Below are 14,769 nucleotides of genomic sequence, written 5' to 3'. Positions count from 1 at the left end.
TAGCTCTAAGATAGGGATATTTACAACACAATTATTTCTTTAAAATTATATATATATTTTAATTTGTACAGATGAGTTCTCCCTGTGTTGTCCAGGTTGGTTTCAAACCCCTGGGCTCAAGCCATCCTCTTGCCTCGGCCTCCCAAAGTGCTGGGATTACAGGTGTGAGCCGTTATACCTGGCCTTCAACTCAATCCCTAAAGACAACTCCTTCTCAAGTGTTGGAAAGAACCAATGACTAAATCACTTCTAGTCTGCCTTATCCCCATCTTGCTTGTGTGACTTCGGTAAGAGTTTGTTTGTTTATTTATTTAAAGGAGCAGAGAGTTTAATAGGCAAGAAGGGGCAAGAAAGAAGGGAGAAGAAGATCCCCTGTATAGAGACAGAGGGAGAGGGGCTCCAAAGCTGAGACAGGGAACCCCAGCTGCCACAGATAGCAGCTTGGTATATATACAGAAGCTGGAAGAGGCGGTGTCTGATTTGCATAGGCCTCAGGGGATTGGTTTGACTAGGCATGTCTTTCACTTAGCGCATGAAAAAGCTGGCCCTCCTACCTAGCCTTTTAATATGCAAATGCAGGGTACAGTGATGTTCTGCACACTTGGGGATGCGTGGTGGCAGCCATGTTGCCAGGAACATGCGGGGAAAGGGCAAGAAGGCTGTGGGAATCGCCATGTTTGGGTGGACCCAGTTTCTAATGGCTTACATATGCATATCAAAGGTTGCTGGCCTGGCTCTAAGAGCCGGGACTTTACAAGAAACTTTTCCGGAGTTGCTTTAAAAACCAAACATTTCCCAAGGACCCCTTTTCCTCTCTATTTGCCTAAAATAATTTCCTAACTCCTACAACATTACCCCCTGTGGAGATGCCACATTAACTGCTGTTAGGGGGTTTTGGGCGACGACTTATTCTGACTACTTCCTGGTGAAAAGGGGCGTCGAATGGGGAACAGCAGCTAGGGCTCCTCCTGGGGTGGATCCGAGGGTCCTCAGAAGAATGTCGTGTCCATGTGTGGTTCAGGTTACAGCACCATTTGGAGTTTGATTGCTTCAGTCTGATGAAATAATTTCCTTTCCTGGCCAACACACCAAAATGATACGACTCTGATGAGTGGAGGAACACCAGGGTTCTTGGTCCTCATGCCGGTTTAGATAAAATGACACAGACACACGTGGAGTGGTTTTAAGGAGTGGAGAGTTTAATAGGCAAGAAGGAAGGGAGAAGGAAGAAGGTCCCCTGTACAGAGACAGAGGGTGGTGGGGCTCCAAAGCTGAGAGAGGGAACCTCCAAGAGTCGATTTTATAAATAAAATAACATGCATTGAGGTTACTCTGTGTTGTGTGGTATGCCTAGCCCTCTCTGCACATACCTTGTTTCAGGCCCACAGTCATTCTGGGTGGTTGCTGTAATGACTTTTTATTTTAAATGGGGCATCTGTGGCACAGTTAAACATGCCCAGGATCATATCACTAGCAAGGGGTGGACACAGTATTCAAACCCAGCAGGCTGACTCAAAGCCTGCCCTTTCCCCAGCTGTTTTGCCCCTCAGTCATTTGAGTCTAGTCTTCAGGATTTTGACATCTATCTCTTACCTTCTATCTGTTAGGATTGCATTTGGCTTCAAGAAACAGCCCTACTTCAGCAGCCTAAGCAGAAAGGTATTTATTTGTTTATTTTTTTACATGTCAGGAATTCCAGTACCTCTTGGAGTTGCTGGCATTGGATTAGCGATGCAGGGTTGTTAGGACTGACATCTCTGCTGTTTTCATTGTCTTTTCCTCAAGGCCCCTAAATGGCTGCTACAGCCCTAGCCGATGTATCTGGGTTCAAGGTAGGAAGAGGGAAGGGTCACACCAGCCTCATGGGTTCCTTTCTATTCAGGAAAGTCCAAGCCTTCTTCAAAGGCTCTTCTGTCCACATTGCAGACTTCTGTCATGTCTCCTTGGCTGAAACTGGATTACATGACCACCTCTGGCTGCAAGGGATGCAGGAAAAATGAGCATTTGGTTTTATGCTTCTCTAGGAGGAAACGGCAAGGGAGAAACTTTTGAGTAAGCCTGCCAATATTGTCCAACATGTACTTATTTTTTAACTTTTTTTTTTCTTCCCTGAGACAAGGTCTGGCTGGCTCTGTTGCCCAGGCTAGAGTATGGTGGCATGATCTCAGCTCGCTGCAACCTCTACCTCCTAGGCTGAAGCCATCCTCCCACCTTAGCCTCCAGAGTAGCTGGGACTACCACATGCACCACCATACCTGGCTAATTTTTGTATTCGTAGAGACGGGGTCTCACCATGTTGCCCAGGTTGCTCTTGAACTCGTGAGTTCAAGCCATCTGCCCACCTCAACCTCCCGAAGTGCTGGGATGACCGGCATGAGCCATCGCACTCAGCTAATGTTTTTCAATCAATTCACTTTTTAAGCCTTAACATAGTTATTGCAAAAGCAAGTTTCATATCACTTTAGAATGTCTTTGAAGTCACAGGTTGGTTATATTTATGTGCTTACTTAATAGCTATTAAAGTAAATATAGCACTGCTAAGAAAAAAAGATATTCTTTAAATCGCCTATTATCAGTGGTTCTTAACTCTGGATGATTTTGTCTCCAGGGGACATTTGGCAATGTCTGGAAACATTTTTGGCTGTCGCGATGGGGCAGGGAGCACATGCCTAGAGTCTAGTGGGTACAGGCCAGGGGATGTGCTAAATATCCTACAATACAGGATGGGCTCCATAAGGAAAAATCTTTTGGTCCCAAATGTCAATAGTACTGCAGTTGAGAAACCCTGGGATGGATGCAATCTACCTGCTGCCAGGAGTTATATACAAGCCATGTTAGGGTAATGCTGCAATATGTCCATTGTGATTTTGTTTTCTCCTGGGTGACTATCAGCAACACTGTAGCCTGCTTGTTGGTTTTCAAGGTCCATTCTCACAGATACTATCAGATCTCCAGCAATCCTGTGATGCAGTTTAAAATATTCATGTGAGCTGGGCGTGGTGACTTCTGCCTGTAATCGCAGCACTTTGGGAGGCCAAGGCTGGAGAATGACTTGAGCCCAGGAGTTTGAAACCAGCCTGGGCAACATAGCGAGACCCAGTCTCTACTCAAAATTAAAAAAAATAATAATTAGCCAGGTATGATGGTGCATGGCCGTGGTTACAGCTACTCAGGAAGCAGAGGTGGGATGATCACCTGGGCCTGGGAGGTTGAGGCTGCGGTGAGCCATGATTGCACCACTGTATTCCAGCTTGGGCGACAGAGCGAGACCCTGTCTCAAAAAAAAACAATGTGCATGTGAATTCAAGATATGTCCCTTACATAGACTGGTGAGGACACAGGTCATTGACCCTGAAGCTGAAGTGGTTGAAATGATAGGCCTCTCGCTAGGCAGATCCTGTGTGAGTGCTTCTAAAAGAACACTGTGCCTTGCAGAGAGTATTCCTGGGACCTGGCAGGAATCAGGGCCTCTTGGTGACCACATGCTTTGGAAAAGGCTGTGCTTTGGCGAGTGGGAGATTTTCTTATTTCTTTTCTCCTGTCTGCCTCGGTTTGGCAAAAACAAAGCTGGCCTGGGCACGGGCCTTGTGGAGACAAGAAGGCAGCTGGTAGGTAGAGATGATCAGAGACCAGGCTGCGGGCAGGTTTGCCTGAGCTGGCCTGGTCAGGTAGCTTGACAGTGATGCTCACCCCCCATTAAAGTTAATTGAGCTATTACAGAGTGGGAGTGGGGAGTGGGGGGTGTGATGACTGCCTGTCTCCTTGAGTTGGCATGGCTAAGAAGTAAGGGAATTTTTTAGCTTTTCCTTCTTAATTCTGGAAACTTAGAAAAAAGCCTCTCACCATCCCTTAATCAGTTAGAGAGACCAGGCTGTTGATATGCACATGCTGCGTTTCATGGAATCCTAGAGGCCAGCATTTGTGACATGCATCCCAATTTCAGAGATGTTAGGATATAAAAACGTAGCCAGCAGTGTTTATAGGATGGGCTAATCGAGAGACACAGACAAATATCAAAGATAGCAAAATAGGAAGAAACAGAGTCTTAGAATCAATGCGGTATAATAATAGCTTCTAGCTTCTTTCTTTTTTTCTTTTTTTTTTTGATACAGAGTCTCACTCTGTCGTCCAGGCTGGACTGCGGTGGCATGATCTCGGCTCACTGTATCCTCCGTCTCCTGGGTTCAAGTGATCCTCCCACCTCAGCCTCCAAGTCACTGGGATTACAAGTTGTTTGCCACCATGCCCAGCTAATTTTTGTATTTTTAATAGAGACAGGGTTTCACCGTGTTGGCCAGGTTGGTCTTGAACGCCTGACCTCAAGTGATCCCCCTCGCCTTGGCTTCCCAAAGTACTGGGATGACAGGTGTGAGCCACCATGCCCAGCCTCCCCCTCACCCTTAAGCACAGCTCTTAGGCAGTTAGAGATGTTGCCTGCTGTATTTCTTGTTCTGCTTTTACACATGGTTTAAAAATCCTCGTCCAAGAATGTAAGCCCCATGGCCAGTGCTACCTACCGCCTTTAGGGGTGGCCTCTCCTGGGGTGCAGGAGGTTGCACAGTTCGTTTTGTGACAGCAGGGTCATTTTTTAATCGGATCACCTGCCCCAGTTTGCTTGGCTCTTAGGTGCTAGGGAGTTCTCCTGGTTTTTTGCTGTTGTGAAATGGCCCAGCTTGTACACGTTCCTTTTCTTGCTGGAGTTACTTCCTTTGGACTCCTGTCTGTAAAGTAGGATTGTTGGGTGAAAGTGGGGTATGCGTGGTTAGGCTTTCCTCTGCCTGCTTTCTGGGTTGCTCTTCAGATAGATTTAATCACCTTTTATTTGTGTTTTGTGGTGTTTTTGGTTTTTTTTTTTTTTTTTTTTTTTTTTTGAGACAGTTTTGATGTTGTTGCCCAGGCTGGAGTGCAATGGTGGGATCTCAGCTCATAGCAACCTCTGCCTCCTGGGTTCAAGCGATTCTCCTTCCTCAGCGTCCTGAGTAGCTGGGATTACAGGCATGTGCCACCATGCCTGGCTAATCTTGTATTTTTATTACAAACAGAGTTTCTCCATGTTGGTCAAGCTGGTCTGGAACTCCCAACCTCAGGTGATCCACCCGCCTCAGCCTCCCAAGGTGCTGGGATTACAGGCGTGAACCACCACACCTGGCCACCTTTTATTTGTTGAATGCATATTTAATAAGCGTGTCCTATATGCACCAGGAGAACTCAATGGACATGGTCTCACTTTGGGGAAAATGACAGGTAGGAGAGAAAGAGACAGTTAGAACTCAACAGAGGCCAGGCGTGGTGGCTTACGCCTGTTATCCCAGCGCTTCAGGAGGCCGAGGTGGGCGGATCACCTGAGATCAGGAGTTTGACACCAGCCTGGCCAACATAGTGAAATCCTGTCTCTACTAAAATATAAAATCAATCGGGCATGGTGGTGGCGCATGCCTGTGATCCCAGCTACTCGGGAGGCTGAGGCAGGAGAATTGCTTGAACCCAGGAGGCGGAGGTTGCAGTGAGCCAAGATTGCACTACTGCACTCCAGCCTGGGCAACAAGAGCAAAACTCTGTCTCAAAAAAAAAGAAAAAGAAAAAACCCAACAGAGAAAAGGCAGATCATTAAGGCTTCTTTGGCACTTCCTAAGTGCCAAGGACTGTTGTTAATGCCTTTTAAGTGCTAATAATGATTTAATCATGACAAGTTCCCTGTGAAGCAGGAACTGTGATTGTTTCTACCTTATGGGTGGGGAAAGGAGGCAGAGAGAGGTGAAGTCACCCAGCTAGTAAATGACAGGACTAGACTGAAACCCAGGCCGTCTGGCTCCAGGGCCTGGCCGGTACCCCATGCTCCATCTTGCCCCATAAACACCCTGGGGTGGGCCAGAGAGGAGTCTTTTCCAACAGGCTGTGCCAGATGACTTTGGCTAATCTTGGAGGCTGGAGGATTAGTCAGTCTACTAAGGGGGCTTCAGCATTTTGGCACATGGCTTTATGAGCTGTTTACTCCCAACAGTGATGATGACAATAGTCGTAGTAGTGATAATACTATGGTAGAAGTAACTGCAGCAAACTCAACCCCTAACGCGTATTCTGTCTTCCCAACATTGTGTGCAATAGCTATGAGAGATGGGTGTTATTCTTTTAATTTGACACACGGGAACTGAAAGCCAGAGAGATTGGGTGGCTTCCCCCAGGCCACACAGCCTGGAAGTAGTAGGACCAGGACTCGAGCCCAGATCTGCTGCCCCAGAGCCCGTGTGCCCTTGACCACCAAGTCATGGTCACTCCCTTCAACCCTGCCTGCCCCTGGGCCATCTGTGTCGTGATGCTGGCTGGCCAGGATGGGGAGTGAGGATTTCAGTTTGGCATAGAGCAGGGAGATGGGTGAGGCAGGACACTCCTTGAGATGGAAGGCTCTGGGGTGGTGGGAGAGGGAGTGTTGGAGACTGGGGTGTCTCCGGGGGAGTGTTTGAAGATGACAGTAGTTTTTCCAGTTTCCTGTTCTTAGCTATATTCAAGAAAAGGGTAAGCCAGAAAATTTCCTTCCGAGTTTCACAACTTCTGGGAGCTTTTGCAACGTCTGGGTGATGCAGCATTTTCCTGGTTTGAATCCTAAGTGAAGTTTCATTTTCCTTCACTTAACTCATTCTGGCTCTGGCCTGTCTTCCCAGCTGTATTGGTCATCTGGTCCTCTTCTGGCTCTTTGTCCCGTTTATTATTATTTATTTTTAATAGATAATGTTGTCTCACTGTATTGCCCAGTCTGTTCTGGAACTCCTGGACCCGTGATCCTCCTGCCTCGGTCTACCAAAATACTGGGATTATAGGCATGAGCCACTGTGGCCAGCTTATACCCCCTAAGCTTGTGACTGTCTTCTGTGTGTGTCCCTCTTGGAGTGAAGTTCCCTCCTGTCTCTGTATTGGCAAATCTTAGCATCTTGGCCCTTTGAGATGGAGGTCTGTGTTGCCTAGGCTGGTCCTGAACTACTGGTCTCAAGTGATCCTCCCATCTTGGCCTTCCAAAGTGCTGGGATTACAGGTGTGAGCCACTGTGCCCCGCCAACCCTTCTTATATTTTACTCACTCCGAGAAGCCTTCTTTGACCTCTCAAGTGGAAATAACAACTTCCAGGAATAGAGTGGTCACTGGGCACCCATCTGTTGTCACATGAATGATTTTATCCATGTTAAGGAGTCAGTACATGCAGCAGTGAGCTAGCCTACCTGTGTGGAAGTTTTCTTTTTTTTATAGGTTGTACAACCTTGGGCAAGTTGCTTTACTTCTCTGTGCCTTAGTCTCTTCCTCAGCAAAATGGAAAAAACACTACCCACTTCAAATGGGGTTAAAATGAAATAATATATAAGTCTCGTCTTCACAATGTCTCTGATGAAAAGCAGGTATTGGTTGCACATGGTGCTCATGCCTGTAATCCCAGCACTTTGGGAGGCCAAGCAGGGAGGATTGCTTGAGGCCAGGAGCTTGAGACCAGCCTGGGAACATGGCCAGACCACATTTCTTAAAAAAAATTTAGCTAGGTTTAGTGGCATGCACTTGTGGTTCTACCTAGTTTGGAGGGTGAGGTGGGAGGATCTCCTGAGCTCAGGAGATTGAGGCTGCAGTGAGCTATGATTGCGCACCACTGCTTTCCAGCCTGGGCAACAGAGTGAAACCTCATCTCAAACAAGCAAACAAACAAACAAAAAACAGGTATTGTCCTTGCTCTATGAATGAGGAAACTGAGTTTTCCTTTTTGCTTTGTGAAACTCTTTTCTGGATATTTCTTGCCTTTTATGTGTATCTCTTTGGCGGTACTCTGTGCTTTTAAAATCTTTTGTAATGGCCATTTGTGGACACATCCTACCTTATATTCAAGATTCTAAGCTATTTGAGGGCAAGATATAAATGTGGTTGTTTCTGGTTCAAGTCCTGATACAAGCAAAGCTCAGTAATTTTTTTAAATGAATGGGTGGGCTGGTGGTTGGGTCGTCAGAGTCACTAAATATTGGTGACAGGAGTGGAACCACATAGAAAAAAATATAAAGGCAGTGGATCTCAGTGAGGAGTGATCTGTCTCTCAGAGGACATTCAGTGATGTCTAGAGACATTTTTGTTGTCACAGTTTGGGATGGGGGTGCAGTTAGTGTCTATTGGGTTGGGATCAGGAATGCTATAAACATCCTATGATACGTGGGACAGACTTATCCAGCCTAAAACGTCAGTAGTGTTGAGGGTGAGAAACCCTGGGTTTATTAAGGCAACATGCAACATATTAATAGCAACAGGAAAAGACATGTATTAAATTTTTTTTTTGGCCAGGCGTGATGGCTCACACCCATAGTCCCAGCACTTTGGGAGGCCGAGGCAGGTGGATCATGAGGTCAAGACGTGGAGACCATCCTGGTGAACATAGTGAAACCGCATCTCAACTAAAAACAGAAAAATTAGTCAGGCGTGGTAGTGCGTGCCTGTAGTCCCAGCTACTTGGGAGGCTGAGGCAGGAGAATCACTTGAACCTGGGAGGCGGAGGTTGCAGTGAGCTGAGATTGCACCACTGCACTCCAGCCTGGAGACAGAGCAAGACAAGACTCTGTCTCAAAAAAAAAAAAAAAATTTTTTTTTCTTTTTTCACAAACGCAAAGTAGTCTAGATGAGGTACGCACTTCCTGAGATGATAAAGTGAGGTCTAAGTGTATTTATTAATTGTTTTGAGGAGGGTGTTAGGTGTTCAAGGCAGCATGTGTAAGGTGAAAATTGCATATAGCCAAAATGATCCTGGGGCTTATTCTCTCTCTCTCTTTTTTTAAATAAACATCTTTGTTGAGATATAATTCACATACCATATGATGCACCTATAAAGTGTGCAACTCAGTTTAGTACATTCAGAATTGTGCATGCCTCCTGTCTCCAGGTAGGCAAATCTTAGCACCTTGGCCCTTCTTAGATTTTATTTTTTAGAGATGGGGGTCTCACTGTGTTGCCGAGGCTGATCTTGAACTTCTTGGCCTTCCTCCCATCTTGGCCTTCCAGAGTGACTATATTCAATATTCAAAGTGACTATAGTCAACATGAGATATTTTTATCACCCTACTTATTTGTTTTTATTTAAGACCTGGTGTGGTGTGTGCCTGGCCTCGTGATCACAAATGCTAGTACACTGAATTGACATTTTGCTGAGACTCGTTCTGATGTCCATTCACAGATGCCCTAGGTACTTCCTGAGTGCTTGCCACACCCCAGGAATTCTGCACAGTGAGTGGGGAGTGACATTTTGAGGGACAGCACCAGTATGTTCACTGCGCTAAAGAAACAGTCTGGGGAGAGTGAGACATCGAAAAAATAACATATAAAATAAACATCTGATGGAGACATAGGAAGATGCCAACCTTCAACAATGTTTGACTTGGAGCAGGAGTTGGCATGCTTTTTCTGTGAAGGGTTAGGTAGTCCATATTTTAGGTCTCACAGGCCCAGGGGCAAATAGTCTTTCTTATAATATGTATTTAAAAATTGGCCAGGCATGGTGGCTTCTGTCTGTAATCTCAGCACTTTGAGAGGCCAAGGTGGGAAGATTGCTTGAGCCCAGGAGTTTGAGACCAGCCTCAGCAACAAAGTGAGACTCTGTTTGTATTAGTCTGTTCTCACACTGCTATAAAGAACTGCAGAACACTAGGTAGTTTATAAAGGAAGGAGGTTTAATTGACTCACAATTCCACAGGGCTGGGGAGACCTCAGGAAACTTACACTCACAGCAGAAAGGGAAGCAAACATGTCCTTCTTCACATGGTGGCAGGAAGGAGAAGTGCTGAGCAAAAGGGGAAAAGACCTTTATCAAACCATCAGATCTCGTGAGAACTCACTATCATCAGAACAGCATGGAGGTAACCGCCCCCATGGTTGAATTATCTCTCACCAGGTTCCTCCCACAACACGTGGGGATTCTGAGAACTACAATTCAAGATGAGATTTGGGTGGGGATACGACGGAACCATATAATTCCACAGCCAAATCATATCATTCTGCCCCTCCCAAATCTCATGTCCTCACATTTCAAAACACAATCATGCCTTTCCAACTGTCCCCCAGAGTCTTAGCTCATTCCAGCATTAACCCAAAAGTCCAATTCCAAAGTCTCATCTGAGACAAAGCAAGTCCCTTCTGCCTATTAGCCTGTAAAATTGAAAGCAAGTTAGTTACTTCCTAGATACAATAGGAGTATAAGCATTGGGTAAATACACACATTCCAAATGGGAAAATTTGGCCAAAATGAAGGGGCTACAGGCCCCATGCAAGTCTGAAATCCAGTAGGGCAGTCAAATCTTAAAGCTCTGAAATGATCTACTTTGACTCCATGTCTCACATCCAGGTCATGCTTATGCAAGAGGTGGGCTCCTACGGCCTTGGGCAGCTCTTCCCCTGTGGCTTTGCAGGGTACAGCCCCCATCCAGGTGCTTTCACTGATTTGTGTTGTGAGTCTGTGGCTTTTCTGGGTGCATGGTGCAAGCTGTCCATGGATCTACCATTCTGGAGTCTGGAGGATGGTGGCCTTCTTCTCACAGCTCCACTAGGTAGTGTCCCAGTAGGGACTCTGTGGGGTCTCTGGCCCCACATTTCCCTTCTGCATTGCCCTAGCAGAGGTTCTCCATGAGGGCTCCACTGCTGCAGCAAACTTCTGCCTGGACACCCAGGCATTTCCATACATCCTCTGAAATCTAGGTGGAGGTTCCCAAACCTTGATTCTTGACTTTTGTCCACAGGCTCAATACTGCATGGAATCTCCTAAGGCTTTTGGGGCTTGCACCCTCTGAAGGCATGGCCCGAGCTGTATTTTGGCGCCTTTTAGCCATGGTTGAAGCAACTGGGACAAAGTGCACTAAGTCCCTAGGCAGCACACAGCAGGGGGGCCCTGGGCCTGGCCTATGAAATCATTTTTTCCTCCTAGACCTCTAGGCCTGTGATGGGAGGGGCTACTGTGAAGGTCTCTGACTTGACCTGGAGACATTTTCCCCATTGTCTTGGTGATTAACATTTGGTTCCTTGTTACTGATGCAAATTTCTGCAGCAGGTTTGAATTTTTCCCCAGAAAATGGGTTTTTCTTTTCTGTCAAATCATCAGCCTTCCAATTTTTCAAACTTTTATGCTCTGCTTCCTCTTAAACACTGTGTTGCTTAGAAATTTCTTCTGCCAATCATCTAACTCATCTCTCTCAAGTTCTAAGTTCCACAGATCTTTAGGGCAAAGGCAAAATGCTGCCACTCTTTTTGCTTAAGCATAGCAAGAGTCACCTTTGCTCCATTTCCCAAGAAGTTCCTCATCTCCATCTGAGACCAACTCAGCCTGGACTTCATTGTCCATATCACTATCAACATTTTGGTCAAAGCCATTCAATAAGTCCCTAGGAAGTTCCAAAGTTTCTTACATCTTCCTGTACTGTTCTGAGCCCTCCAAACTGTTCCAACGTCTGCCTGATACTCAGTTCCAAAGTTGCTTCCACATTTTTGGATATCTTTACAGCAGCACCCCTCTCCCAGTACCAATTTACTGTATTAGTTTGTTCTCATGCTGCTATAAAGAACTGCCCAAGACTGGGTAGTTTATAAAGGAAACAGGTTTAATTGGCCCACAGTTCTGCAGGGCTGAGGAGGCCTCAGGAAGCTTACAATCATGGTGGAAGGGAAGCAAACACATCCTTCTTCACATAGTGGCAGGAAGGAGAAGTGCTGAGCAAAAGGGCTTCTTTTGCTGAGAAGTGTTGAGCAAAATCAGATCTCGTGAGAATTCACTGTCTCAAGAACAGCATGGAGGTAACCACCCCCATGATTCAATTACCTCCCACTGGGTTTCTCCCACAACATGTAAGGATTATGGGAACTACAGTTCAAAATGAGATTTGGGTGGGGACACAGCCAAGCCATATCACTGTCTCTACAAAAATAAAAATAAAAAAAAAAATTAGCCAGGTGTGGTGGCTCATGCCTGTATCCCAGCTACTCATGAGGCTGAGATGGGAGGAGCTCTTAAGTCCAGGAGGTTGAGACTGCAGTCAGCTATGATCATACCACCACACTCCAGCCTGGGCAACAGAGTGAGATGCTGTCAAAAAAAAAAAAAAAAAAGAAATCCATTCTTAGCCTGTGTGCTGTACAAAAGCAGGCAGCAGGCTGAATTTGGCCCACAGGCTGTGGTTCACCAACTCATGACCTATACAAATGGCAATTCCTATGGTTCATCCTAGTGATAACTGTACATGGTGTATTAGATACTATATAGCATGTTCATATCAAATGTCGTGTATAAATAAGGTAACATACAGCATAAAATAGTATCTGAGAAATATTTAATGAAAAAATCTGATAAGTACTTAGCAGGCACAGTACAGGGTGCCATGAAGTTGTTAAATGGGGGATCTGGTGTGTTCGAGAAAGGGGTGGGGAGATAGGTGGGCCTCCCTCAAGAAGGAATGTTTCAGCTGAGAGCTGAAGGATGCCCCTGCATTGCGTGTCAGGGCAGTGATGGGGAGAAAGACTCCAGGTAGAGGGAACCCACTCTGCAAAGGCCGAGTCATGAAGGGGTCCCTGGAACAGTGAGTTGGGGCTGAACCCACAAGCTGCAGTTGTGGGGATCGTGATCCATCCTGAGAGCTCTGAGAACCTGCAATAGTTTTCAGCACAGTGTGACGGGACTGGGGCTGCGTTTTGAAGATATTCCCTGTCTGCAGTTGGGAGGGGAGTCAGGAAACCTATTTGGAGGCTGGGGTTTTCACCCAGGTCATGCAGATAAGATTATTAGGTGTGGAATGAACTGAACAAATCACATGTCTTCTAATGGTACACCACACTTTTTTTTTTTTGTTTTGGTTTTGAGACAGAGTCTTGCTCTGTCTCCCAGGCTGGAGAGCAGTGGCATGATCATGGCTCACTGCAGCCTTGACTTCCCAGGTTCAAGCAATCCTCCTGCCTCAGCTTCCGGAGTAGCTGGGACTACAGGTGCCCACTACCATGCCTGGCTAATTTTGGTATTTTTATAGGAGACGGGGTTTCATCATGTTGGCCAGGCTCCTCTCTAACTTCTGACCTCAAGTGATCCGCCTGCCTCAGCCTCCCAAAGTACTGGATTACAGGTACAAGCCACCGCGCCTGGCCTTCAGTGATATTTTAAAGACTAAATTCCCTTAGAGATGCCTGGGTCTGCATTTATTGCTATTGTTCTGTTTCTCACTGTGTGTCTTGAGGTCATCAAAAGTAACCTGGGCCTTTTCCTTTGTTTTCTGCCGCCTCTAGGCTTATGAGCCATTAAGCAAAGCCGGATTGGTGTGTGGGTCAGGCTCTTCATGTTTTCTTTAGCTTAATAAGCAGTTTCTAAGGGAACTCATTGTGTCATTGTTTAGAATAGCAAAAGATGGGCAGCCTCCCAAGTGGCAATCAGCAGGGGCTGGGTGAATAGTGGGGTGGGATGCTTGCAGAAGGACATAAGATGAGGAAGCCCTTTGTGCACAGATGTGCGGCAGCCTCCAAGGTCCAGTTTTTAAGTGAAAACGTGAAGATCCACTTGGTATATTTGGTATGTTACTTCTGGGTAAAAAAGCAGACAAGTAAGAATTACGTAGTTATATTTGCTGTATTTGTAAGAAATTCCAGAGGGATAAATGAGAAACTAAAAGAGGCAATTGCATTTGGGCAGATTAACTTTTTATTGTTTACCTTGATATATACTTTTTTTTTTTTTGAGATGGAGTCTGGAGTCTCGCCCTGTCAACAGGCTGGAGTGCAGAGGCGTGATCTCGGCTCACTGCATCCTCCACTTCCCAGGTTCAAGCGATTCTCCTGCCTCAGCCTCTTGAGTAGCTGAGACTACAGGTGCGTGCGCCACCACGCTCAGCTAATTTTTGGTATCTTTAGTAGAGATGGGGTTTCACCACATTGGCCGGGCTTGTCTCGAACCCCTGACCTCGTGATCTGCCCACCTTGGCCTCCCAAAGTGCTGGGATTACAGGCTTGAGCCACCACACCCAGCCTATATATGTATTATATAAACAAATGCACACACATGCATACATACACATATATATATTTTTTAAAAATTGAGTCATGGCCAGGTGCACTGTGGGTCACACCTGTAATCCCAGCACTTTGGCAGGCGAAGGTGGGAGCGCCTGAGCTCAGGAGTTTGAGACCAGCCTGGGCAACATGGAGAAACCTCTTCTCTACAAAAACCACAAAAATTGACCGGGCGTGGTGGCATACACCTGTGGTCCCAGCTGCCCAGAAGGCTGAAGTGGGAGGATTGCTCGAGCCTGGTAGGTAGAGGCCGCAGTGGGCCATGATCACGCCACTGCACTCCAGCCTGGGTGACAGAGTGAGACTGTCTTAAAAGCAAAAACAGAGTCATATATTTCCTATTAAGGTGAAATGTAAAAAATAAATTCCTATATTCCATCATCCCCAGCTTCTGCCATTCTAAAGCATTTTCCTAAGCAGGTCCACCGTGGATGTAGCGGGTATTTCAGAAAGGCATTAGAAATGCCCTGGGAGGACAGAACCCGGGTCTTCACTGGAGGTACTGTTGGGCTCAGTCTGATGTCAAGGCAGGGGCATGGCAAGGGTATTGAGGCGTGAACAAGCATCACTCTGCAAGGTGACATGTGTTCATGCCTTGATACCCTTATTTCCCCACCAGCTCTATTTTTATTGCCTGCTCTATTGGTTTTTCTTTTTTTTTTTTTTCTTTTGAGACTGAGTTTTGCTTTTGTTGCCCAGGCTGGAGTGCAATGGCATCATCTCGGC

At 46.2% G+C, this 14,769-nt stretch overlaps 1 protein-coding gene across 11 annotated transcripts in view; it reads left to right on the top strand.

The window, feature by feature from the left end:
- ABCC1 (ATP binding cassette subfamily C member 1 (ABCC1 blood group)) overlaps positions 1-14,769 on the top strand; it is a 192,968-nt gene that overhangs the window by 21,014 nt on the left and 157,185 nt on the right. For 5 of the 11 annotated variants that reach the window (XM_063717606.1, XM_063717603.1, XM_063717604.1 and 2 more), the window contains exon 1: positions 1,438-1,659. The exons of 5 other annotated variants lie outside the window; for them this stretch is intronic. In XM_063717606.1, coding sequence (XP_063573676.1) covers positions 1,453-1,659 — 207 coding nt within the window. In that variant the 5' untranslated portion in view covers positions 1,438-1,452. Of the gene's footprint in view, positions 1-1,437; positions 1,660-13,013; positions 13,107-14,769 lie in introns of those variants that run through there. One more of the 11 variants, XM_054533508.2, reaches the window with a different exon arrangement.

The sequence above is a fragment of the Pongo abelii genome, chromosome 18, assembly GCF_028885655.2.
Source record: "Pongo abelii isolate AG06213 chromosome 18, NHGRI_mPonAbe1-v2.0_pri, whole genome shotgun sequence".
NCBI lineage: Eukaryota > Metazoa > Chordata > Mammalia > Primates > Hominidae > Pongo > Pongo abelii.
This window is presented reverse-complemented; position numbering and strand designations above follow the sequence as displayed.